At 40.1% G+C, this 26,596-nt stretch overlaps 10 protein-coding genes across 10 annotated transcripts; 5 read left to right on the top strand and 5 right to left on the bottom strand.

The window, feature by feature from the left end:
* Positions 1–55: 55 nt before the first annotated feature.
* BATDEDRAFT_23061 (uncharacterized protein) lies at positions 56–1,522 on the bottom strand (the record flags this gene model as incomplete). The annotated part of the gene is made up of 5 exons (XM_006676630.1): positions 56–451; positions 539–649; positions 858–1,061; positions 1,162–1,296; positions 1,403–1,522. The coding sequence occupies 5 exons, from the start codon at positions 1,520–1,522 to the stop codon at positions 56–58; spliced, it is 966 nt and encodes a 321-aa protein (XP_006676693.1).
* Positions 1,523–1,692: 170 nt separating this feature from the next.
* Positions 1,693–2,286, top strand: BATDEDRAFT_86406 (uncharacterized protein; the record flags this gene model as incomplete). Its single annotated transcript, XM_006677012.1, has 3 exons — positions 1,693–1,749; positions 1,851–2,009; positions 2,104–2,286. The coding sequence occupies 3 exons, from the start codon at positions 1,693–1,695 to the stop codon at positions 2,284–2,286; spliced, it is 399 nt and encodes a 132-aa protein (XP_006677075.1).
* Positions 2,287–2,757: 471 nt separating this feature from the next.
* Positions 2,758–6,344, bottom strand: BATDEDRAFT_86311 (uncharacterized protein; the record flags this gene model as incomplete). The annotated part of the gene is made up of 2 exons (XM_006676885.1): positions 2,758–6,000; positions 6,264–6,344. 2 exons carry the CDS (start codon positions 6,342–6,344, stop codon positions 2,854–2,856), a joined length of 3,228 nt encoding a protein of 1,075 aa, XP_006676948.1. The 3' UTR covers positions 2,758–2,853.
* Positions 6,345–8,512: 2,168 nt separating this feature from the next.
* Positions 8,513–10,173, top strand: BATDEDRAFT_34480 (uncharacterized protein; the record flags this gene model as incomplete). Its single annotated transcript, XM_006676753.1, has 2 exons — positions 8,513–8,701; positions 8,814–10,173. The coding sequence occupies 2 exons, from the start codon at positions 8,513–8,515 to the stop codon at positions 10,023–10,025; spliced, it is 1,401 nt and encodes a 466-aa protein (XP_006676816.1). The 3' UTR covers positions 10,026–10,173.
* Positions 10,174–13,276: 3,103 nt separating this feature from the next.
* BATDEDRAFT_86668 (uncharacterized protein) lies at positions 13,277–14,160 on the bottom strand (the record flags this gene model as incomplete). The annotated part of the gene is made up of 3 exons (XM_006676884.1): positions 13,277–13,510; positions 13,619–13,774; positions 14,155–14,160. 3 exons carry the CDS (start codon positions 14,158–14,160, stop codon positions 13,277–13,279), a joined length of 396 nt encoding a protein of 131 aa, XP_006676947.1.
* A 458-nt stretch (positions 14,161–14,618) lies between these two features.
* On the top strand, positions 14,619–17,208 carry BATDEDRAFT_34479 (chaperonin-containing T-complex subunit CCT3; the record flags this gene model as incomplete). Its single annotated transcript, XM_006676752.1, has 6 exons — positions 14,619–14,643; positions 14,746–14,807; positions 15,265–15,780; positions 15,857–16,139; positions 16,230–16,738; positions 16,806–17,208. 6 exons carry the CDS (start codon positions 14,619–14,621, stop codon positions 17,055–17,057), a joined length of 1,647 nt encoding a protein of 548 aa, XP_006676815.1. The 3' UTR covers positions 17,058–17,208.
* A 599-nt stretch (positions 17,209–17,807) lies between these two features.
* Positions 17,808–19,310, bottom strand: BATDEDRAFT_29548 (uncharacterized protein; the record flags this gene model as incomplete). Its single annotated transcript, XM_006676673.1, has 3 exons — positions 17,808–18,002; positions 18,063–18,552; positions 18,664–19,310. The coding sequence occupies 3 exons, from the start codon at positions 19,308–19,310 to the stop codon at positions 17,808–17,810; spliced, it is 1,332 nt and encodes a 443-aa protein (XP_006676736.1).
* A 608-nt stretch (positions 19,311–19,918) lies between these two features.
* On the top strand, positions 19,919–20,687 carry BATDEDRAFT_9579 (uncharacterized protein; the record flags this gene model as incomplete). The annotated part of the gene is made up of 3 exons (XM_006676466.1): positions 19,919–20,186; positions 20,266–20,324; positions 20,391–20,687. The coding sequence occupies 3 exons, from the start codon at positions 19,919–19,921 to the stop codon at positions 20,685–20,687; spliced, it is 624 nt and encodes a 207-aa protein (XP_006676529.1).
* Positions 20,688–21,465: 778 nt separating this feature from the next.
* Positions 21,466–22,831, bottom strand: BATDEDRAFT_86667 (uncharacterized protein; the record flags this gene model as incomplete). Its single annotated transcript, XM_006676883.1, has 6 exons — positions 21,466–21,989; positions 22,067–22,213; positions 22,299–22,394; positions 22,454–22,502; positions 22,583–22,683; positions 22,762–22,831. 6 exons carry the CDS (start codon positions 22,829–22,831, stop codon positions 21,466–21,468), a joined length of 987 nt encoding a protein of 328 aa, XP_006676946.1.
* A 1,061-nt stretch (positions 22,832–23,892) lies between these two features.
* Positions 23,893–24,770, top strand: BATDEDRAFT_36655 (uncharacterized protein). Its single transcript, XM_006676799.1, has one exon. The coding sequence runs from the start codon at positions 24,478–24,480 to the stop codon at positions 24,724–24,726; it is 249 nt and encodes an 82-aa protein (XP_006676862.1). The 5' UTR covers positions 23,893–24,477; the 3' UTR covers positions 24,727–24,770.
* Positions 24,771–26,596: the final 1,826 nt, after the last annotated feature.

Genomic DNA, 26,596 nt, shown 5'->3' with positions numbered 1-26,596 from the left:
ACTTTATTAGTCATTGGTTTAACAGGTTTATATCTCTATCCTCGACAATCTAATCTTAAATATGTTGAAACTCACTGGGTGCTTCCCATACATTTTCAATATCAACCATTGGTTTGGCTATATTGGCAACCAACTTTTTGGGAATAGATTGAATCGCGTTTTGTGATTCAGATGAAGATGCTGTAATATATGAAGATTGTAAACTTTTTTGGTCTGCTATACATTCAGAAACGGCATCTACTGATGTATTTCCAGAATTTGCCGAATCCATTTGTTGCTGACTCGAATCTGCCACTGGCATATTTCCTTGTGTCGCAATGGCTGACGCAACCTCTGATAATTGTGCAGTATCAGTTTCGAATGGATCGTTTGCTAATCCACCATATCGAACAAATAAGTTTTCTCGAGACACCCATCCCGCCAATGATGCAGGTGATTCTTTAACATGAATCTAAATATTATTGATGCGGTTGAGATACAAGTTTAGCCTATGCACAAAACTACTATTTGTGAAATTCCAATAAAATATCGACTCTACCTTGGAAAGTGTTACTGGATCCAAGTATCCTTTTGCCATGTTCCATACCACCTTGAAAAGCATGTTTGTTGGAAATATATACATGCGACTCAGTCGTTCTGGATAATGACTCTGCAATATTGGCACTAATTTTGCAACAATCTTTAGATCTGATTTATCTGTCCGCATATTTTGTCGATCGAAAATAATTGTCATTGTATTTGTCAATGTTCTAAAGAGTCGATTTCAGTCAAGGTTAATCAAAACAGGTTCATCTTTTGCTGAAAAGACCAGTATGAAGTATAATGTTCAATCCAGATTAAACTTGCCCATTACGTACTGCATGTTCAATCGTGCGAACCAAAAACTGGATTTCACAATCTATATCCTGCTCAGTACGTGGTGGAACATGTCTTGCACCAGTCCATATCAAGATCTGTGACCCATCTAGAGCTTTTCCCCAAAACTGCAACTTTCCAGACTCGCTCAAACTACTCGATATTTCCTTTAGCAATGTCTCTGGTTTAAACTTGGCTCGCCATGCCTTGGTTGATAAGCAAATAGTATTGGGTATACATCAAGTCATACTATTAGCTATTGTATACATGTCATGATACGAGGCCTCATTGATAATCAAAACTCACTAGTGTTTCTGATAGAGCAGACATGGCTTTTCCTCGATGACCATTTTTTGCATATAGAAATTTGGCGATTTCTGTATCAGTGAGCGTATTCACTCCGTCGGCTTCAAACAGCATCCTGGAAGTCGAGATGTAATTCTACAAAGTTCAGTAAATACATGTTTATTCTGTCATAGTGCATTGCCTTTTATTACCACAGTAATATATTTGAGTGGGAATATCAAAGCGTGTATAGGGAATGTACCTGGATTTGCTTCTCCTTCTCGTCTTCGTCATCGCCTTGGAGTACCAAATCTGCATCTATATCTTCAGAATCATGACTGAATCTTCCCTCTTTTGTATTAGAAACATTAGGTTGACTCATGGTGCCGCTATTGGATGCTTGTAATGACAAAATCGTAATAATTGGCAAATTTAGAGGCCAGTTTTTCCCAAGTTTTCAAAAGTCAAAATTAAACTTTTTGGATTGTAGTTTTTCCTTGACCCAATAAATAGTACAACCAAGTTTAACCAGCTGGTATACTGTATTCAACAATGTTTCCTATCAGAAAAACTGGACATCCTGTTGACTTTAGCACTCCCTATATGGAGGTAAAGCTTCCAACACACCATACATTTGTAATGTTCATGTATTGAAACTTGGATAAAACCCCTATATAACAATATAAAATGTAAATATTGGGCTTGATCAGTGCATGCCTTGGTTTTCAAAGTATCCTAAATATGAAATAGTGGACTCGCACTGGTGTCCATCCGTCGACATCTATGAAACGCCATCCGATATTGTAATCTGCATGGATCTTCCTGGTATCGCTATAAATCAAGTAAAAGTAGAACTAGGACCAAATCAGGTAAATCAATAACTTGTCTAGACAAAACCTGCTAAGCATTCTCATGGATACACTTTCAATTGAACACATCAATATGTGTCATTGTATGGATTAGATTGTTATCAATGGATTATCAGAAAGATCTTGTAATGCTGAAGGTGCCGAATATTATGTAAATGAACGACGATTTGGTAAATTTTACAGAATGATTCCACTTCCAAGCGGAATCGACTCGGATGATATTCACGCTCAGCATAACCATGGTTTGCTTGAACTCAAGGTAGTTTTGATATTGTGATTTAATATGTGAATGCTTTTTGGTATGTTACACTAATTCTTGTATAAAGATTTCTAAAAAGCATGTATATGGTTTATTCCATTCTATCCATCTGTGATAGCAAGCGTTTTTGTATGACTGATCGTTGGTCCTACTCCAGTCATTAAAATATGTTGCAATATATACACATTGCTTTGATAATTGATATCAAAATCTATATTTACAGCCATATTTGCGTAAAATGAAACACCTGTATTCACTGCCTTGTTTTACTTTGGAATAAACAGTTAAATATTTGTTGATTTTCTATTATAATTAGCATTCTCAATTCCTCAATAAATACAATATTCATCGTATGATGCACAAATCAGACTATAGCTTTGAACAGATTCATTCATTTTAATTAGACTTGTTGATTTGAGTAAAATACACCTTTTGACATTCGCTTCAACCTTCCACAACCTACTAAAGGTGTAATAAATGTTTAAAATTCAAGCTATGCATTTTTATTATATGACTCCAAGAGTTTGTAGGTAGAATGCTAGTTAGAATTTGCTTGAAAAAGTTGAATTAAAATAAGACGGTTGTTTATCTGCCAGTAGACCATCTTGTGGGATGCATTTGAAGACCGTCAACATCCTTGGAATACTTGATGGGATTGCGCGCACGCTGAATGAGAATACGAACAACAGCATAAAAGACTAAAAAGATACCAAATGCCATGGGTATCAACCACAAGATGGGGTGGAATCTCCAGTTGGTGCCAAAAGCAACATTGAAAGGTGGAATATAAACCATTGCCATGGTAAAGATAACACCGCCAATGAGACCAGTAAAATTGTATATATTGCTGAACATGAACCAACCAAACGGAATACCAAAGCGAGCCTTGCAAATAAACATGTTGAAACTTTGCTGAATCATAATGGCAAGATAGTAGCCAGATTGTGCATAGTAGAGCGTTTTCAGTTGAGCATCATTGTCCAAGACTAAGCCACTCGATAGTGTAATAGGACCACTGTCAGTTCCCCAAACGTTGCCAAAGTTGACTGCATCGATCGGTAAAATACGACGATAGTAGTAAAAGGCAACAAAGTACGAAACAAAGCAACCGATCGACATAATAGTGCCAGCCTCAAGGTATGACCATAAAAGCAAGTTAGAATCAACAAGAGTTTCTTCATCACGCTTTTCCATAAAATCATGCCAAAACACGGCTGTAAATGGAGTAGAAATCGCCTTGGTAAATTTGGCAAATCCTTGTGCTTCAGCAGATCCTTCAGATTTACGAGCAGCAATACGCTTGGTACGAGCAATGGACTCGGGAGTAACAGGTTTACGGGGTCGCAGTTTCATCAAACCAGTCTTTGATTCAGGCAGATCCCAGGCATAGGAAAGAGCAAGGAACAGTTCAAATCCAAGATCAACAATAATAATCTGAATAGCAGTCAATGGCAGCGGCAATGGAACAACGATATAGAGCAAGTTGGCCCACACTTCAGGCATAGTGTGTGTAACAGTATACTGAATCGATTTTTTCAAATTTTGGAAAATCAATCGACCCTCTTCAATACCATTGACAGTGGATGCAAAATTGTCGTCAATCAGAATCATGGCTGCAGCTTCTTTGGACACATCAGATCCAGACACGTTCATGGCAATACCCAAATCAGCCTTTTTCAAGGCAGGAGAATCATTAACACCATCACCTGTAACACCAACAATGTGTCCGAGAGCTTGGGCATGCTTGACAATCTGCAACTTGTGTTTGGGAGATGTACGAGCAAAGATAATTTCTTCTTTGGAAAAGATATTGTCCCAATCAGCTTCAGTCAGACCATCAATCTTTTCACCATGAATAACAATAGCATTCACATCGCTTTCCGGAATTTGTGATATGGGTACGTTGCGCTTCTTGGCAAGGGTTTCCTTGGTGTCTTGCAACATGAGATTGATTTTGCGACCAATGGCCTCGGCAGTGAGAGGGTGATCACCAGTAACCATCATGACACGAATGCCAGCTTCACGGCAGTGACCAACAGCCTCACGTACACCATGCTTGGGAGGATCTTCAAGGGAAACAAGTCCATAAAAGGTAAGATTGTTTTTGGGATAGTTGACAGGGTCTTTGGTAAACACGAAATTGGCGGGATACTGATCACCGGGAAGAGCCAGAGCAGCAAAAGCAAGCACACGATGTCCTTTGGAAGCCATAAACTGATACATGTCTTCAAACGAAGCCTTGTGTTGTTCTGTCAGAGGAACGACATTGGTACCATCAAAAAAGGTAGTGCAAAGACGAAGAACACGTTCTGGTGCACCTTTGAGGTAAGCCATCATTTCGCCATTGGCATGTTTTTTCTGATGAATCGTCATGGCCCATTTGTTTTCCGAGTTGAAGGGAATTTCGAATATCTTGGGGAATCGGTCTTCGACAGACTCGAAATCAACAAGTTTTGCAGCACCGTTGCGCAAAAGACCAGCTTCAGTAGCATCACCAAGAATAGGACGAGTAGCAATTGGACCATCGTTGGACTCAAAACGAGCACGAGAGCACAAAAGTGACATATGAATCAGCTCATTGACACCAGCATGGTCCATGTCCAAGGGAACAGCGTGCTGCGCCTCGGTAGACGATTGACTCTGTGCATAAAACAGACGAGATCCAGTCCAAACATAAGTCACGGTCATTTGGTTACGAGTCAGAGTGCCAGTTTTGTCAGTAGCAAGAAGGGTAATGGCACCAAGGGTTTCAACACCCTGCAGATCCTTGACGAGCACATTACGACCAGCCATACGCTTTGCTGCAATAGTGAGCAACATGGTGACAGTGGCCGGAAGACCTTCGGGTACAAACGAAACAAACGTACCAATGGCGAAATTGAGGGCTTGGGAAGCATTTTGACCCTTGGCAACAATACCGATAATCAAGAAGATGATGGCAACAATTCCTGCAACTAGAGTAATGAGCTTGACAAACGTGTCAATCTCATCCGAAAGCGGAGAACTACGACGCTGCTCGTTAGCCGTGAGGGATGCAATCTGACCAATCACAGTGTTATCACCAGTTCGAATCACGACACCATAAGCATCGCCATTGACAACGAGCGTGCCGTTAAATACCAAGTTAGTTGCTTCCAGTGGACTTGTCATGACATTGTTGGCGTTACGTTCTTGAGGCTCAGCTTCACCAGTTAGAGACGAATTGTCTACTTTGAGTTCATTGGACCAGAAAATACGCAAGTCAGAAGGAATCTTGTCGCCAGATTTGATAAACACAACGTCGCCCAATACTAGTTCTAGAGCAGAGATTTGTGCGAGCTTTGCCTCGCGAATAGCATAACATTTAGAAGGAATGAGATTTAAAAAGGATTCAAGAATGGATTGAGATTTTTGAACCTGATAGAATTCAATACTTGCATTCATGAATGCAACAATAATCAAAATAGCACCGACATAGACATTTTGTGCATTAGCAGAGGGGTTGATGGCAAGCAGAATATAGGCAGCAATGCCCGATACGAGAAGCATGAGATTGAATAAACCGAGAAGATGATCCATGAAACGCAGAAAAGGGTGTCGTTTTTTTGGCGGTGATAGCTGATTGGGACCATATTGCTCCAGACGCTTGATAGCCTCTGCTGGGGAAAGACCTTTAGACAATGTGGGTTTCACTGCATCGACTGACACAGAGTATTTTTTTTCGACTTCCTCGAGCGAGAGTAGATGCTCATTCTGAAATTCGATCGAGGTAAAAATGTGTTAGTGGCAGTTCAAGTAGTCAATCCCTGATAGAGCACTCAGCCATGTCTATTTCAAAGCAAAATACAGGCAAATTGCAAGATAAAGTACAAGCGTTCCATTTTACATGAATACAGCTGTAAATTGGCAGTAATGAAGGGTGTTACGGAAAGGGCGATGCATTTCGAAAAACGAATTAGGGCCTAAGCCATGTCATGAATAGAAAGGAATTGGACAATCAACTTGGTTAAACATACCACATCGACTTGCTGTTGTTTTTCTGCTGGGGTGTTTGTAGATACAGCGGTGTTGGCGGGCTCGTTGCTCTGGTTAGGCATGACGTGTTATTAAGTTTAAAGATTAAAATAAAGATGATTACAGAAATGCTCAGGCGGATAGACTAGCAAGATGTAATGGTATTAAGGGAAGAGTCACACCAATCCCGATCTGCAAAACAGGACGATATGGGGAAAATCAAGTGTCAGAGTATGCAGTAAAGCTTGAAATGCAATTCTGATTGTATTTATACTCTAATACAGAAATAAGGCTTGACAAGTCCCTTTGTTCTCATTGACGAATATCAATCAACAGCCCGACTTGCCATTCATCCAGGGAGGGGTTGGCTGTGCCAGAGGCATAAAGCTTGTGCTTATTGTTGGAATGTAATGTGTATTAAATGGTCAATCAATGAGGGGTATAATTTCGACATATCGTGGAGCTTTGTTTGGGCTGTTAGGTGGCCAAACTCCACTATTTGCTTGAGCCTATCAATATGAAAAGCCATCTGGATGAGCTACAGCCTGTGGTACTTGAATATTACAGCTGTATCCACGTAAAATGGAGTACTTTTCTGTACCATCTTGCAGTGATTACCTCTTGCTTCAGAATATACAATGGTTGAATGCTCCTTCTATTGGATATTAACTACTTCAATAAACACAACACCCATTATATGATGCTTACAATCTATAGTTTTGGATATTGCACTTGTTGACATGACCATATATTGTACAATCACCAGACTCATTACAGTCCAGATATCAGATTCAGCTGTTGTCAATACAACTCTACATGCCAATCACCAGAAGAAGGACCAGTAAACTGATGAGTTCAAAAACAATGTTGTCCAGTAAACCATCACCAATTGTTTCATGAGATTTGGTTGCTTGTTATGTAATGACCCCCTTATTTAGTGATCCATTTTGTATGAATACGGCGGTAAAAGCAAAGAATCTATGTGCATGGATATTTTGTTTAAAACATCCATGACTGATATTTCAGTCTTCTAATTCATGATTGTACTACCTATTCAACAAATGAACATTAGTAGTCTCGATCATGTACTTGAAACACTTACAAACCAAAACACTAGGCTGGATAGACGGAGATGAATGATAACCATTGTCAGCTCATACTAGTCAAACTAGTTAAGCATGACTCATTCAGATATTAGTTCACAGCTAAAGACAAAAGGGATGAAAGCAAGAAAAATATTTTTTGGTTGTATAGAAAGCCCCACTTTCATCATGTTCTCACAACGCTCTGATGGCATTAAACAAGCAGCTGTTGCAGCATTTCAGAACAAGAGTCTTTGGTTCGTAATATTGCACAGTTGGCTCAGATTAACGCAACTATGGGTGGAACGCCAAAGATCGTGCCAGCCAAGACCAAATAAGGGTCGTTTTATATCTAATCGAAAAAAACAGCAAGTCGTTTGTCAAACTGGCTGTGTTAACAAGTCAGATTATTGTCGTGATACAGGATACATGAACGATAGATGCTCCTGCCATTCAAATCAGCAGATGAACAATCACCGATATTTCCGAAACGACATCACCAAGAAAGCAACCAGACCCAATCACAAAAGTGTGGTTGAATTAATTTTACGTGGGTACTTATAAACACATGATATATTGATAGCGATGGTTGCTGACAATTTCTGATGTTTCTCTTCATCCTCATACTCTTTGTCGCTAGTTGTAACCAGTAGTTTAGTTGCATGGCGATGACGGTGGAAAGTGTGGTAGAACCAAAACCAAGAAAGTGAGCATGAAAGGAGAATCAATGATTTGGCGTAGCCCAAGATGCACGGCTGATGCAACTCTAGTCAACCAAGTGCAATCAATTACCAAATATAAGCTCACGTGGGTTCTTCCACATGGTACTCAGTATTATGGCCATGTGTCCAAATGGCTTGCTTCGCGTCAATTATCACATGAAGCTAGAATCGATTCGAGTCAGGTAATTGGGCTAATTGCCGCTCATACTGCTCATCATGTTGAAAATAATGTCTTGCGCGCTCTACTGAAGAAATTCAACTAAAACCCCAATATTACCATTTTAGATTCAAGTATGCTCAACCCGTTCATATGAAACGCCCACAAGAATCAAAAAGGTTCCTTTTCATTGCAACTAGCAAAAGGCTAGCTTGAGGTCCCCATTGTAAACTTGCTTCTATTCTATTCTTTCTTATTAAACATCGTTTTATTCGCAGCATACAGTGGTTATGTTCATTCATATCCTACTTTTGTACACTTGGCTGTTTCAAATCATAGGAGCTTTTCCTTTACAGAAACTTCCTCCCCAACACTTGTCATCACCCAGTATTGAAGGTGTACACCATGGCCATGCCAATCATGCTGTGACTCTTCAGTACTATCACCCTGAAGCCCATCGAGTGCTTGGACAAGTAATGGTAAGCCTGGAGTTGTCTTGATATACTAGTAGCAACTTTCTGCTTTCTGAATGCGATCGCTTTAAAAGATTGGGTTGCATATTAACGTATTTATGTGGTTGATTATCATTAGATTGATCCAACTGTGGCTGATGGCTCTCAATTAACACTCTGGTTAAGAGTTAATAAACGCCAAAGATTACGAATAAAATGGGAGGGCATATCGTGGCAGTTGCTTGGTACCACAGTTAATGATTCATCACCTGAAGCCATCTATGCTTTCGAAGGACCTTGGCCACTTTCTCAATCCTCTTTACCCCAGCCCACTCATGCTACCGAAGACAACTATCCAGATCTGAGTGAAAATGATCATGGAATTGAAGAGGATGATGATGAAACTCCTATTCATATCGACAAGGTTCATCCGCGGTGGTTCTATGTAAGCGCAGGTGACAAAAACGTTGACAAAAATCATAACCGTTTATTCGTCCTCGAGTCGAGCTATGGATTGCTTGTGCCTTCAACAGACATTAATGGCATTCCTCCACTTACTCATAGCTCCAGCCCTAAACCTACTTTTTTGCCTACTTTCCAGCCAACTCTTTCACCGATTTCTCAGCCTACTTCCAATGGTCCAGAGCCAAGCCACGGCACACTGCCACAGACAGTTCCATCCCATTTACCAGATCGAATGCCTAGCGTGCTTTTACGGCCATCTATTCAAAGAAATGGTGGATCTCACGATAGCAGCGATAGTGGTGTAGGCGTTCAAGGACCTACGAGTGGTGGCAGTAATCCCGATACTGGATCGTCTGGCTCACCTCCAAAACGCAAGCCTTTCACATCCGATCCAAATTCTTCAGGAGGCGATGGATCGGCAGGTGCAAACGATCAGTCTAGCTCTAGTTACAATGGCCCATCCTGGCTGTTTCCTACTGTTGTTGGAGCAGGTGTAGTGGCAGTTCTTACTCTCAGTATGGCAGTATTTCGCAGATACCACAGTTCATCCGCATCCACCATTGATCCCACTCTGTCTCATTATCAAGGCAGAGGCTATATCACCACATCATACAGATCATCAGGCACATCGGCATCATTTGAAAGATCTGCTACATCAAAGCAACCCGTATCTATGGGATTGTCAGAAACGTTGGAACGATCAGTTGGTTCTGTAGAAACCGATATAGACCAAAGCTCACTCAGCAGCTCTAATATGGCATCGTATATGCGCTTCTCAGCTTCAACCAAAGAAGCATTTGTCTCACCATCGTCCCATTCATCTGCAGAATCTACAGGCGACAATGGATGGAATTGGGGAGCTTCTCGCTTGACTACTCATATTTAATTTACAGCTGTATCCACGTAAAATGGAGTACTTTTCTGTACCATCTTGCAGTGATTATCTCTTGCTTCAGAATATACAATGGTTGAATGCTCCTTCTATTGGATATTAACTACTTCAATAAACACAACACCCATTATATGATGCTTACAATCTATAGTTTTGGATATTGCACTTGTTGACATGACCATATATTGTACAATCACCAGACTCATTACAGTCCAGATATCAGATTCAGCTGTTGTCAATGCAACTCTACATGCCAATCACCAGAAGAAAGACCAGTAAACTGACGAGTTCAAAAACAATGTTGTCCAGTAAACCATCACCAATTGTTTCATGAGATTTGGTTGCTTGTTATGTAATGACCCCCTTATTTAATGATCCATTTTATGTGAATACGGCGGTATGTTGTTTTTCAGGTAAATCCGAGGTTTACCAACGGACATGTCATTGAATACTTGGCTGAAAGTGATTATAGGATAGTGAGTTGGCTTGTGTTTACTTGCTTTCTGGTTCATCTTGTTTCACTTCCCTGGAACTGGCCCCTACTAGTTGGTTGGTACAGTGGTAGTGGATGAGGTGGACTAGTCATCTACTGCTGTTCTTTATCCTTGCACTCAAGATTCAAGCGATATGCCATTGAAACTGACTCGACACTAGTGGAATGTGCTCTCATGCTTGCACTACAAGACCAAAGTGTGGTGTGGTCATGAGGGCTTGCATCTCATCCTACTAGTGTCGAATCAGTGTGGTTGTCTGGTCTAGTTTTGCTTCCAGCCATTTGCTGTATGAGCGGTTATTGCAGAGTTTGATGTTTTCGGACAGACATCTCTTGCCCTCTCTTCAACTCGCTGGCTAGTTTGTGCACTCACCATGTATCTACTAAGCACCTTTGTACTTCACCAAGGGATAACCTATATGTCGCTTTACAGCTTTTATTACTTGTCAGAGTGATGTCGCTTCAAAAGCAGCCATCTATATTGTCGTTGGCTTTAGTGTTGCGTTCATGATTCTACTCACCAGATCTTGAACCATTTTTACTCGGATCATAACCCTTTTACTTTGTATACCACAACATATCCTTGTTTGGCGGTACTTTCCTTTTGCCGTCTGCAATGGTTGCATGAGTTTTTATTTGAGTCGGATCAAGGCTTGTAAATTCTCGGACGAAAACAGTTGCATTACGCTACTTGTACTCTAATACTTGTAAAGCGTTGTTCTAATGGATTTCTGTAGTTGCATCATCCCCCCTCAAACTCTCAGAAGCAGCTTAATTGTATTTCTTGGCAGTTTTCATAAACTGTTTATTGTTCAAATGATAATGGCAGGCTAGGTTTAAAAAACTAGGCTGCTTGGAACAATACTAGAATACAATAAGGTGTTTCTGTGATCTTAACCCTGACATTTTTGCATATTATAGTAGGTTGCTGTACAGGATAATGATGTTGTTATCTGCAATTATGATGCTAGAAAATAGAAAATTGATGGTTGATTGAGCTTTTTAACTCGGGGATTTCGAGTATGGTGTATGAATACCATAGCTTGTATCCATAACGCAGACAAATTTGGCTTTGCAAGACTTGTGCTAGATTTAGATGGGTACTGTATAAATAGTATGGACTATATGCATACGTGCGTTTAGTCTAATACAAATATGTTTAGAAGCAGCTTATAATGGTGACTATTGGGACTAAAAAGCTATCTTATTATAGAAAGTTTTATTGTTCATCATTCTGCTTGTACCATCAGTCTTTATCACATTTACTCGCTGTATATGTGTTCTAGTCACTTTTTGTTTACAAGTCTCATTTGTTTGCTTTTGGATAGCATATTCTACCATTTTATATATTCATTTCCTTTACTAGGGAGTAATCTATACATTCTATTTTCTAGTAGAGTTGCACACTCTCATTGTCTTGAAAGCATTTCTGCTTGTTGATCATAATGATGCCATTACAGAAACTAACTGAACGCGCTTGGGTGTTTGATTCGAGTTGCTGTTGTTTAACTGGCGCGCAATGGTGAAAGTATCGGGGTTGTTTTCATGAGTAATTTCATATCTGATGGGTCATGATAATATGCAACACTAATATCTAGGCACTTTAGAATGCTGGGTTTGATGGTGGATCGATACTCTTTAGTATTGAAAGCTGTAATATGGAAAAGCGCATGTTGGTCATTTTTACAAGGTGCGAGTATAGGTGCTTGATTTGCTTTTTAGATACAGACCAAGTGTATTCTATTGTATGATTGGTACTTTGGTGTTATGAGGAATTATTGTGTTCAATGTAAGCGATTTATTGTTGAAAATGCACGTCATGACTTTTGATGTACATTAGGGGTGCGTCCCCGTTTTCCGATGGATTGCCTGCATTGACGACATTTACCTCGACTTGAAAACCATCACCATAGTGCCTTTGTTAATTGTACTAGTTTACGACTTTGTCCTGCTTGGCTAAAATGTAACGTTTGTAGCTATTGATTTTGGAATAGTTTATTCCAAATTTATTTTATTTCAATGGTATGCAAACCTTTTAATTTTGGCCGAGTTGTGGTGAGATGCACACTAGGAATCTTTCAAAACTTGTCTCATCCCACAATTTTTTTGCTTGAATTTTGCCTCGATGCAACCCATCGAGTGTTGAATGGTTTAGTCACCTTCATTTAAAGAAACAACCAAAATCATTGCGTCGAGCTTGACAGTTTTTAGAGTATTCAATACCATTTGCTTTGCACCAATCATGGAATGGTTGGCAATGAGCTATTGCGCCATGGCTGTCTCTTCTTTTTAGAATAAACAATGATTAAATATGTTTTCCTATTACAGATTGACATGTTCAACTCGATAAAACACGCTATTGTATAACGTAAACTATAGTTTTGGAGATTGCACTTGCTGACATGACTATACATTGTGCAATCACCAGACTCATTACAATCCAGATATCAGGTTCAGCTGTTGTCAATACAACTCTTGTATCCTAAATCACAAATACGTTGTAGTTTAGGAAACCAAGTGTTTCCATATCACCAGTAAATCTGATGAATTGATACCGATTATGCCACGAGATTGACTTTATTGTAGACATCCTTGGTGCTCCATATTATGTGAATACAGATGTAATACACGCTATATTCACAGGTTGAAACGTCGATTCATTACTATGCAAAATAAAAGCCATTAAAATCCAAAATAAGAAACAGAAAAGGTTCCATATAAATCGTCCAAAAGACAATAAATTGTGACAGATTTATTTCTTGGCAGCCGAAGCCTTTGCCTTCTTGGTTCCTCTGAACTTCTTGGCACGGTTCTTCTTTTCTTTACGCTGCTTACGGTTGGTCTTCTTGGCCTCAGCAAGACCGTGACGGACAAGACGGTATTTGGGCTCAAATTTCTTTGCAGCATCAAGAGTGTCGTAGATCAGAGCAAAGCCAGTAGACTTGCCACCACCGAAAGCGGTCTTGACACCAAAGACGAACACGTTCTATTTTGGTATAAGTTAGTCACTATTCAGCAGAAACCTTCAAGTCTGGCATACAGCCCAAACACATTAAACTGATTGAGCAGTCTTGGAACCACACAATGGGGTTACCTCGGTTTCAGACTTGTAGACCTTGCTGATCTTTTCACGAAGTTCAGTCTTGGAAATGTTGGGAGATCCTGGATGAATGATATCAACAACCATCTGCTTGCGCTGAAGAAGACGGTTTGTGAGGAACTTGCGAGTCCTGATTGTGACAGCGTCGGCCTATATACAAATGATCATATTACAAAATCCACAAGAGATTGGAATAAGTTAGTCGTCCATGATTTAAACAAAGTAGAACCAGTACAACACTATCCAGACTCGAGTTATCAACTAGAACTTGAACAAAGCTCTGCTAAATTGATGTTTGCTCAGCTATCATGCCAGTAGGCAGCACCCATAATTTGAAAAAGCGAGCGCATAAATAAATGCTTGTGCAGCAATATAGATGTATAACCATTCCATATTGACTTGATCAAGTTGTTTCAAATATCCTAGTGCTGATGAGATGGATGGATTAACCCGAGTGCAGAATTTCTCGAGTCCTGATGGATGGATAGGATGCATGCATATACTGATGGATGGATGGAAGCAACACTCACAGCCATGATTGTCCGTGAAATGTAAAATGAAAAAGGAGAGTTGCTAGTGGTCGCTACCTTGAAACGCTTCGTTCAACAGACAGCAAAGTCAAATGCAACACGTGATACAAATGCAATAACACGTGACTATACGGACTGCAAGTGCAAGTCAATCTAACAAAACAATATGAAAAGAAAGAGTAAAGTCGTTTAAAGGCTGTTCATGACACTAAATGTCTAGACATCGCATAAGTTCGATTGTATAAGAAACTACACGCTATGGGTTGACCAGATCCAATCGAGCCTGAAAGAACCATCCAGTCACGTGCAATTAACAACAGGATTTCACTTTTAGCCAACACCGAATCTACTCAAACTATTGGATCTGCCGTGATTATTAATACTATTGAACAAGGTAATCCGACTCACGTTGCTGTAGCTGGGATTGATACTGACATGATTACAATTGATAATACATATAGATGATGCAACAGCCTGTTATTGTTCTTAGTAAGTCGGTTGTTTGCTGGATTGAGTTGCTGTCCGACACTGCTTAATTACTGTCGAGATAGTGAGTGCATTTTAACCGTTGTTTCTGCTATTTGCCAATAGATACAAACACTGAGCGTACTCAAGGCCGCAAGGCTCAATTGTCTAATATTCAGGCTGCAAAGGTATTTTACTTTTCCTGTTTGATAGATTCCTGTAGATTCCTATAGATTGTTGGCATTACATGCAGTGTTCTTGCTGTTCTACGGCTCTTTACTGTACTATAAAACCAAATATATTACTTTCACTCTATTATTGATCAGTCTTACAGAATGTATTCATCCCGCTACTATCGGTGTCTGTTGTGCTGATCTTGTGGAATCAGACGGCGGAAGTTTCGATTCTGTTGTGCACTGAATAATATCACTGTCGCATTCACGTAAAATCAAACACTTTAACTTGCATTGGTTTTATTCTGCTTCTGAATAGACAATGGCTAAATACTCTTACTATTAGAGATGGGCTGGAGTAAACACTCTTGATTCTTCAAAACACACCGTTCATCATATGATGCACACAATCAAACTATGGTTTTGATTACATGTTTATATACTCATTAACCTTGTCATACACTGTAAATAGACAATTTCAGATATCATTCGGACATGTCTGGGTCCTCGTGCTATGCTCAAGATGCTCTTGGACCCCATGGGTGGAATTGTTCTCACAAACGATGGCAATGCCATTCTTCGTGAAGTCGAAGTTGCTCATCCTGCTGCAAAATCAATGATTGAACTCTCTCGTACTCAGGACGAGGAGGTTGGTGACGGCACGACGAGTGTCATCATTCTTGCTGGTGAAGTTCTTTCCACTGCCCTCCCCTTCATTGAGCGTCAAATTCATCCCATCACTATCATTTCGGGCTTCAAGCGTGCTCTTGAAGATTCAATTAAATTTTTGAACGATATCTCAGTTGAAATCAATATCAACGAAAAAACAGAAATGATCAAACTCATTCAGGCCACTATTGGCACCAAAGTCGTTTCTCAATGGAGTGATCTCATGTGCAACCTTGCTTACGATGCTGTCAAGACCGTCACCACTGAAGTGAATGGCAAGCGTGAAGTAGATATTAAACGCTACGCTCGTGTCGAAAAGGTGACATGATTGTGTGTAGGACAGACAATTGAATGATTTTTAGTATATACTGACTTTTCACTATGTTTGTATTTAGATTCCCGGAGGTGAAATTGAAAACTGCTGTGTTCTTGATGGCATTATGTTCAACAAGGATGTTACTCATCCCAAGATGCGTCGCATGATTCGCAATCCCCGCATCGTTCTTCTCGACTGTCCACTTGAATACAAAAAGGGTGAATCCCAAACTAATGTTGAGATCACTGATGAGTCGCACTGGGCTCGTCTTCTTGAAATCGAAGAAGAACAAGTCAAGGCTCTTTGTGATGATATTATCCGCGTCAAGCCTGACATTGTTATGACCGAAAAGGGTGTTAGTGGTAAGGCCAATGTATTGTTTTTATCAACTAGTCCAGTACATAATGCACTTTAAAAAAGTACGTTTTACTCACGTTTTGTATATACTGCAGATATTGCTCAGCATTATTTCCTCAAGGCAGGCATCACTGCGCTCCGTCGTGTCAAAAAGACTGACAATAACCGTGTTGCTCGTGCTACTGGTGCAACCATTGTTAATCGTGCCGAGGAACTTCGCGAATCTGATGTTGGCACTCACTGCGGTTTGTTCGAGGTTCGCAAGATTGGTGATGAGTACTTTACTTACCTTGTCGAATGCAAAGACCCAAAGGCATGCACAATTGTGCTTCGTGGTCCTTCCAAAGACATGTTGCAAGAGATTGATCGCAATTTGCAGGATGCTATGAGCGTAGCTCGTAATGTTATGTTTGAGCCTCGATTGTGTCCTGGTGGTGGTGCGACTGAAATGGCACTTGCTGTAAAACTTACCGAGGCTGCCAAAAGTATTTCAGGTGTTGAGCAATATCCTTACAAGGCTGTTGCTGATGCTCTACAGGTCATTCCTCGCACCTTGGTACAGAATTGTGGTGGAAATGCTATCAAGGTTCTCACCCAGCTCCGTGTAGGTTACATTGTTTCTCATGCAGCACTTGTTTAATTTGATTCTTGCTAACGTATTGAGTTGTTAGGCCAAGCACGCTATCCCAGGCAACTCATCATGGGGTATTGACGGCACGAGTGGTAAAGTTGTTGACATGCATGAATACGGTATCTGGGAGCCCCAGACTGTCAAATCTCAAACCCTCAAGACTGCCATTGAAAGTGCATGTCTTCTTCTTCGTGTTGATGATATTGTTTCGGGTGTGTCGCATCGTGATGCACAAAGCGGTAATCAGCAGCAACACGCACCTGAAGAAGCCGCAGGTGATGCTGAGCGTTAATTAATTAGTTGTGATTTAAACTCGAGTCTTTAGTAGTATGCGCAAAGTAGGGTTGAATGGTGGCTAGCAATGCTTGCCATTTTTATCCAATCACTGGTTACAAATCTATTATGTTTAAAATGAATTTAGTTTCACTCTTTGCTTATTCTATAAAAGTATGCATGCTTTTAGTGCTTGTATTCAAGAGCATTACAAATTGATTTTGTAAAGGGTTTAACTGATGGCATGGTTTTCAATAAGCTTTGTATTTCATTAGCTTGGCATCAACGATACGTTTAGTCAAATTGCTTGAACACATTGCAACTCCAAACATACACGACTTGATCTCCTATACATGATATATACGCATTAGTACTACGCCAGTTTCTTGAAATTGTTTTACAAAGCTCGTAGTTTGCTGTGATGAGTGTCAGATTTGTTTATACACTGTAGTCCACCAAAATGCATACTTGTCCGAATACAAAATAGATTTGATTGACTGTTTATTTAAATCGCCAAGTACTCGATACCATGAGTATCTTTTAGCATAAGCTTTACCAAATCAAATATTTTTTGCCATTTATTGAATATATCAATCAAAAGATAATTACAAACAACAAAGGAATCTGAATACCAAAAAAATCAGAATGTAGACAACTAGAAGATGACGAACAGTGGATGGAGTCAACTAGGTATTGGACCCAGTGGGGTTCGCCATCAACTCACTTTGGTGCAAGCAAATAAACAAACTACCAACTAAAAACGCACTTGCTAATGACTAATGTCGTCCCAAGTACGGCCTTTGATGTGTGAAAGATTCAAAGCAGCGGTAGTTTTGGAAGAACTAAAGTAACCAGAAGCGATCTTGGCATCAATTTCAACCTGAGAATCAGGAGGAAGCATAGATGCAGGAATTTCAACCCGCTCAACAATGGGAATTCCAGATCCAACAATTGCATCGTATTTCTATATAAAAGTAACGTGTTAGCTGATTAAAGTTATTAATTAAAACATACATGTACGCACCATGTTGCTCATACTGATCATGCGATCAATTTTTTGGATACCAAGCCAATGTAGCACATCAGGCATAGTAGCTTGGAATCGCATGTCTTTCACTCCGGCAACATCTTCAGTTCTCTGGAAATAGTTGGCAGCCGTATCACCTCCCTCGGCACGCTTACGAGCATTATACACGAGATATTTTGTGACTTCACCCAATGCTCTGCCTTCCTTGCGGAAATATACGATTACACCAACACCATTGTCAGTTTGGGCAGCACGAATGGCTTCTTCAATGCCGTATATGAGATAAGGACGACAAGTGCAAATATCACTTCCAAAGACGTCGCTTCCATTGCACTCATCGTGAACACGCAAAGTGAGATGTTTGGTTGGATCGCTGATAAATTGTGGGTTACCAAATATATAGATGGAAAGACCGCCAATAGGAGGCAGAAATACTTTGAGATCTGGGCGAGTAATGAGCTCTGGGTACATACCGCCAGTGTCCTCACTTTTGTGGATATGCATGACATGTCGCAATATAAAAAAAGGTTAGACATGCATCTCAACACATGATAAAATTCGATATTCTATAATAGGCAGTAAAAGATGGACGACTTACAATAAACAACGACGCAAGGTCGTTTCATCGCATTTGAATCTCTCGGCAATGCCAGGTAAAAACCACACTGGCTCAACAGCAGCCTTGACAACCATCAATTGACCACGATCATCCAACACCACCTTACCATCCACCTTGAGACTACCACTCTTGACAAGCGATTCAATCTCTGCAAGCTGCATATGAGCCTTTGTGATGGCAATTGTTGGACGCACGTCGATGCCCTTTTCAATCTGAGCTTTAAAAACTTCCTGGACAGCATGACCCCAAGGATCCATGGAGACAATACGATGAGGATCAGACCAAGAGGGAAATGGGCCAATATTAACGACAGGTTCAGTGTGGACAAGATTAGGCTTGTAGTTGGGTTCCAGATCTCCAATAGCTACAGCAAGTGCTCTATAGATGGAATAAGCTCCACCATGAGCGCCAATAGCATTACGCATGGTTAAAGAGCCATGGTGTCTGGAAGCAACAATCGGGCCACGAACAAGGGGTTCGGTAGCACCCCATTGCAAGGAAATGGGATTGATTCCCACCTGGCCTGGATAGGTAGTCAGCACAATACGATGGTTATACAGAGGCTGGACACTACTGGTTCCAGGGGACGTAGCATTCTGTGGAAGTTTACCCGCTGCAGTAGGCATCTTGGTCACGGCAGTGGTCGTCATTGCCTTGTAAGTTTTATTGGCTGCAGCAGTGTCCGCATCAGAATCACTCTCTACTGCAGACTCGGACATTCCTAATACCTCGCATGCATGGTATTAGAGTAGCACTCAAATCAAGGTTAGACTAAAATCAACTCACCAGAACTGTAAACCTTGAAGGACATGTCCAGCGACTTTCTAGTAGGACTAGATAAATGAGAAGCATTTAAATGCGGGGAAAACCCAGTGCTAGCATGCAGAGAAGCCTGTGACTGTAGTGATAGCAAGGCAGATTGAGTTTCATGTTGGAAAGAGTTGAGTCGGGATGATAGATCCAGTTGGTCTTGTTTTAAAGATTGAACAGTTTCCAAAATAGACTTGAGTACGTTGGTCTGTTCATTTCCAGAGCAGGAATCAGCCATGATAATAGTGATAACTGAAGTTGTTTCAATAGCAATCAAGTCCGATTCGGCAAACAATAGCAGTTGTTAGTTAAGCTTGATGGTGAATTCGGAGTCTGAACGTTTCGACATTTGAAAATCAAAAGTCACGCAGTTTGCTTGTCAGGTTTACCCGGGTTTACCTTGACGTTGACTTGACCCAACAAGATGGAACTTCCCGATAATGTTCATGTCATGCACCATCCGCTGGTTCTGCATAAAATATCCTTGCTCAGAGACAAACGAGTTCGTCCGAAACAGTTTAGAGAACTTGTCCATGAATTGACTCTTTTGCTAGGAACCCTGGCTACAAGTGACTCGGACTTGTCAACTACTAAAACTCTTCAGTCGCCCGTTAGTCCTTACATGGGTGTACAACTCAAGGATGAAATGGCTATATTTCCCATCATGCGTGCTGGTCAGGGCATGGTAAATGGTATGTATAATCATCAGATGCATCATTTCCTATCTATTTATATGAATGTGAACCACCATCTGACTTAAACTGTGACAAGGTTTTCTGGAGCTGATCCCTAATGCCCGTGTGCATCACTTGGGACTTTATAGAGAAAAGGTATGTGCTGAACCTCATTCTTGATGTTATACACTTGCTTGATAGCTCACTACTCTTGTCACTTAGTCTACACTTTTACCAGTCGAATACTACAATAAGCTTCCCTCTGTTTGCAAGATCGATGTTGGGTTTCTAGTCGATCCCATGATTGCGACCGCAGGCACTGCTATTGCTGCGGTTAATATTCTTAAGGATTGGGGTTTGAAACGCATCAAATTGATCTCCATTGTTGCCTCTTATCCTGGTCTAAACGCCCTGCTCAAGGCTCATCCAGACATTGAGATCTACGTTGCTTCTGTAGATGAAGAGATTGATTCTAATGGTTACATTATTCCTGGTCTGGGTGATGCTGGTGATCGGTAAGTTGAGTTGCAGACTAGATAGTATAGTCAATTGCCTAACAATTCCTTTTGTTTATAACCCACTTTAGTTTATTCAAGACTTTGTACGAATAGCAATGTGTGAAGATTCGATATCAAGGTCTGCTTTGATCTGTTTAAATTTATCCCAGATTTTGGAACTCCGGACACATTTACAGGCTAATTACAGCTGTACCCACGTAAAATGGAACTCTATTTTGCAGTCACTGCCTCTGGAATAAATAATGGTTAAACTGTTTGCACTTTCTATTAGAAAGTAACTAATTGACAAGCATTTTCAATTTTAAAACACAACATTCATCATATGATACACAGTTGAATTTCCTTTTTTTAGCATAGCCATGCATTGTACCGTCACCAGATTCACCCATTGAAATCCAGATATTGGGTTCAACCGTTGTCAACCAGACTCGTCTTTGTTTAAACTCGATACGTTTTAGCTTAAAAACAACGGCTGTGTGAATGCAACTGTTGTCTCATACCATGATAAAGACCAGTCATCTGACACTCATCATTTCATGGGATTGGCTTCTTCATGTACTTTGGCATACATATTCAATGTTTCATTTTACGTGGATATCACTATAAGCAGTGCTTGAAAGGCTGAATAAGGATTAATCAATTTATTGATAAAAAGTATCCCGACCAAAGCAAAACTGAAACAGTTAAGGATAGACAGAAGTGGAATTAAAAAATGGGTCCGATAAAGTTAAACAGGATAAAAGCTACGTCATATTGAAGAATGATGGTCAACATCAGTTTTAAAGAGCCAGAGCAAGAAGAAGTGGAACAGCAATGCTAGCAATCCCTGTTATGCATGATTTGGAATTCCCTGAATAGAAATCTGTGCATTGTCCACCATTTGTCATTGCAGCCATACGGTTGATATAGCTTGCAAGTCTGTATCCTCCTTTTGCAATCTGCATGTCTAGTATATTAACCGATCTATAATAATAGCTCTCTCCCAAATCTTGGTTTTTCATGTACTCAAACATTGGCCAGATATACTGGCAAGTCACTACTGCCGTGTCTGTTGCCCAATCAATGGCATTTTGATTCAGACCATACTGTGATCTTTCGTAAACATGACGGTGAGGTGCCCATGTGGAGACATGAGAACTAAATGAATTGCTATGAATCTGATTGGTGAGATAGTACGCATAATTCATAATGTTTCCGTGAAAGTCGCGGTGGATACGACGATTGGGCATATAATAATCCCACACTTGATTAAAAGTCGCCGATTTTCCTTCAAAGTAAACTTGTTGATCTTTGCGTCCATTATCTAAGTTTTGGATGAGTAGATTAAGCACCATCTAAATACACTCGGTTGTTTTTATATTTACAACATAAATCACTTACCATGTCCGTTGGACAAAAACGGGTGTCCAGCATCACCAACGTAATGAACTAAAAACATTAGCGCATCGGATAATTGATGTGGCGACTGACGTCGTGCACATTGAAACACATCAGTATATTTTCCAATAGCATTAGGCAAGCATTTTCCTATGACCAATCATTCATAAAACCCAATATGATTAAGCATTAATAAAAGCAGATGGTCAACGACAACAGATTGAAGAATACATACCGTTGAGACAATCCCGCTCAGGATCGTACCGACATTGGTCATTCATAGGTGGATAAGTACTATCAATAGCACCAACACTTCTGTCAAAATAAAAATCTAGATGAAGGGTGAGTATTCTATTCGACGTACAAAACACAGATAAAAACTTGACTTACGAAGTTCGTTGTATCGTTTTCCACGAGTTTGAAGGTATTCTGCCCATGACTGGATTTGTATCAGTTTAAATATTAGTCACTACAATACCAAGCACCAATCAATCCAAACAAGCACGTTGATAGACATACACTGGCTTCATAAAGCGTTGTGCCTCGGAGAATATGTTGAACAAATCTAACACCGTTTTGATCGAGGAAGTTTTGGGCAACAGCACCAATAACCGAGTGGGCTAAAAATAATCAGCAGTCATTAGTAAGGATTGCCAGATAAAACCATTAGAAACATGATCCAAACTTGAAATGCTTACTGTAATCACTCCATGCCAGTGCATATGGCAATGATATGCCTAAAACAAAGAGAATAGGATGATGATGCATCCTTGAAGCTAATATGTCGAGGGGCTATAGCGAAATTTAATAGGACTATGTGATGATACTGAAAGATAAAACCTAACCGTCTATTTAGTACTTTTTAGTATATGAGAGAAAAGTCTAGAATTGTATATCTCCCTCAGATTAATAAAAGTGGTTAAAAGAAACGAGGAAAGTCTTTTGTTTTAAAGTATCTTATACGCTGGTGGTCAAAGTCACCATATATAAAGGGTGGTTTGTCACTAACACGGCTACGTGTATCAGGGAGTCTTTGTGAAAACCGAGATTTGTTTGCACAGGCATTGAGTATGTTTAAACCGAGTGATATATTGTTTGTGCACGAAAACATGTTAATGGAAAGTCTATTCGCTATTGCCATCTTGTAACCTTGAATATTTGAATTTTGAAAGCAATTTGGGTCAGAAATTTGACCAAGTTCGTGTCATGTGAACACACTTTTCGTATTTTTGTCTTGGTAAGCTTGTATATATCAGAGCGAGCAACTCCACACATGTGTGTGCACCTTTGTTCTGAAAGCTCAAACACCGAAATCAAAATGTTTGACAAAAGTATTAGTGACTTGTGCTTGCAATCTGTTGGTGTAACGGCTAGTTGGTAGTACATGCATGGGGTCGAAATAAACATGCTACGTGAATGCAATAGCTGCGACTGCAAGCAAAGTGGTAGTAGTATATAAGCCTTTGGCTATTGTATTGATGTGTTATTTTACAGCAATAGTACTTGCCGTTATAGACAAATGAAATGTAGCGCCGTGCTATACTGTCTAGCTTATGACTACCAAACACTGGAAAATAGTCTCATTACAAATAGCATGTTAGACTAATGAAAAGGGGTGTTTAGAAAGTGCAATGGGTGAAATGCACGAGTGGTTCATTCGAGCACAATATTGTCCAGTAGACTAACATCCATTATTGATGAAACTGTCTCCTTAGTGCTCCACTTTACTGGATACAGCAGCAGCTGGCTTATCAAAAGTTGCCATGCTTATAGAAACGCATCTCATATTTACTCAAACCCAATCTCAATATAAATTAACCAAATAAAAAGCAATTAGAATTACCACATTATATTGAAAGTAATAATAGGGAGCAAAGACATGCAAGCGCATTCAAAAAATGCTTAAAGTTGGATTACATTTCGTAAGCGATAGAATGTGAAATATGCAATTAAAGTTGAAGCCAATAGCCAGATTACTCAGAGAAGGTGAGAAGCCAAATACGAAAGATGGAGTGTTTGGTACATCTAGCTCTAGTCAAAACAATTATTGGCGGCCTTTGGGACTAGGAACAACGAGAATGGTATCTTCGTTGTTTTTGGTCAAGATTTCCGAATCAGAACGGGGGATCTGAACAGGGGATGTGCAGAAGGGGCAGCGGGTGGCAGCCAAGGGGATTTCTTTGCAGCAGAATGCACAGTCCTTGACAACAACTTCAGTCTTGCGGCAAAAGGCAGCAGTGTAGGCTTTGACAATGAAGAAGACGATCAGGGAAATAATGATAAAGTTGATGACCATCTGGATGAAACGACCATAATTCCATGTGACGACACCGGCTTTGTTAGCATCGCCCGAGGTACCGAATCCAAGATCTCGGCAGTTGGTCTGGTTTTTAGGACAACGCAAAATGTAAAACATGTTTTCCAAGTTGCTCTCAGTAGCAAGACCGATAAGTGGGGTAATGAGATCACCGACAAGCGAAGTAACGACTGCTGTAAAAGCAGCACCCATCACAAGACCGACAGCAAGATCGACGACATTTCCCTTGTTGATGAATGCCTTGAAGTCATCAAAAACATTTCCAACAGCCTTGACGCTCTTGAATGCAGCTCCCTTGAGTTTGGAAGAGTTGCTAGTTGCTTTTGGAGTGGAGCTCATTTTTTAGATGGATTCAAAAGAAAATAAAACGGATTACAAAGTCACAATTAGTGTGAAGAAAATAAGTTTAAGGGGGCTTGAGTTGCTTCTTTTATAGCCGTATTTATGTAGTGGAGTACTAAATAGGGGTGCTAAAGTGCATAAACATACAGTTTCATAAAATGGCTGATGCCAGTTCCCACCACATTGTTTACTGGACAATATTGTACCCTTTGAACCCTTTAGCAAAGTCCACTGGGTTTTCTCCATGCTCTTTTTTGTATGAAAAATTGAGCAGATGTTCAAAGCAACACCCACACCATGGTTCTAGTAAATCCACATTCTTGACACTTGTTTAATCTTCAACTCTCATTCTATCCAAACCAAGTATTACAAGTGAATATTGGGTGACCGTCATGGAAATAACTGTTTCATCTTTGAGGCGTGTGATCTTTGTTTCTAAAACTAAAACTAAAACGCGAATGAGATGTTAGAGTAAACGAGTTTGTAGAGTTTGGTTGACGACAATCAAGCAGTCTCAATGATTGAATTGAATTGCAGTGAATGAATCCGATTTCAAACTTGGCGATTGCACAATCTATGGTTATTCCAAAGTAGAGAAACAGTCTCTGCAAGATGAATACAAGACTGGCTTATTTTACGTGGGTATCACTGTAAATGCAATGTAGTGGATTGTGAATCAATACATGGATAAAAAAATTGATCATGAAACAGATTGTCAGACAATCTCCATTCCAGCTGCCGTCATATTGCAAACCAGCCTCTACTAGTACCAATGTGGAGAGGCTTGAACACGCTTTTCAAACGAGTGTAATTAGGGGTAGGTTGCCTCCCCACAATTAAATCACGTGCGCTTTCAGTTTACAAGCTTTATTTGGGGTAGCCAGTCTTATGCCTAAATAATAGTCTGTAATTGGAAAAATTGCTGCACTGCCACTATACGTTTGTTTTTCAAAAAAGCCAGTCAGCTACTTTTACAGCCGTATTTACCGCCATTGGCTATACTATCAAAAGTCAATCGAATTTGATTGGCAGCCAAGCCATATGGTTACAGCCATAAAGATCACTGATAAGTCAAAACTCGAAAAGCTTACTAGCCCGAAAATCTAAATATTCGCATGGAGCAGGGTCGAGTTGAATATTAGAAGCCTGTAATTGGTGCACATCATGCAAAATAATCAGCCATGTGAATAATAGCTGTAGGCTTGCTCAATTCATAACTTGATGGATTGGCTCAGTCCTATGAAATACCAATCCATCGTTATACTGGTATTGGAATATTTCAAAACTGCAAGTACTATTGCATTGCTAGTCACCAACCGATTTTGCATCCTGTCATAAAACCCGTTTCACAAATCCGTAAATGTCATCCTGCACATTCATGACTGATTCAACAACAACAAAACATTTGATCACATAATTTAGACAAATATTTGGTACTAGTAAAACATCATTTAAGCTTTATTCAATTTGTAACACTAAATGCAATTGAACGCGGCACCTGCTCAACAGTAGCCGCCTCAGTTCATGTGTGCGCACCCTCGCTACTTAGCCGATGGTTATTGGGTACATTTATTTATAGTGTGTACCACATCCACAATGCTGACTACCGTAATATTGCTCCCAACATTGTTTTTATCAGGTATTTATTGCTGTCAAATTCAACTCGCATTTCGGTTCAACCTGCTCTATTTTAAACTCGGCCTTGTCGCACCATTTGATTCTTTAAAGTATGTACAAGGCAATTGCATTGACCTTGACATTGATTTCCACCACTGTGGTTTCAAACACTCGAGCCGTCGCTACAAGTGGAACTGCGGATCGATGCACTAGTCATCCATATGAACAAGACCTAGCACGATTTGGTGCAGCCACAT

Source organism: Batrachochytrium dendrobatidis (genome assembly GCF_000203795.2).
Source record: "Batrachochytrium dendrobatidis JAM81 unplaced genomic scaffold BATDEscaffold_2, whole genome shotgun sequence".
Classification (NCBI taxonomy): domain Eukaryota; kingdom Fungi; phylum Chytridiomycota; class Chytridiomycetes; order Rhizophydiales; genus Batrachochytrium; species Batrachochytrium dendrobatidis.
The sequence above is the reverse complement of the archived record's forward strand: the minus strand, read 5'-3'. Positions and strand labels throughout refer to the sequence as shown.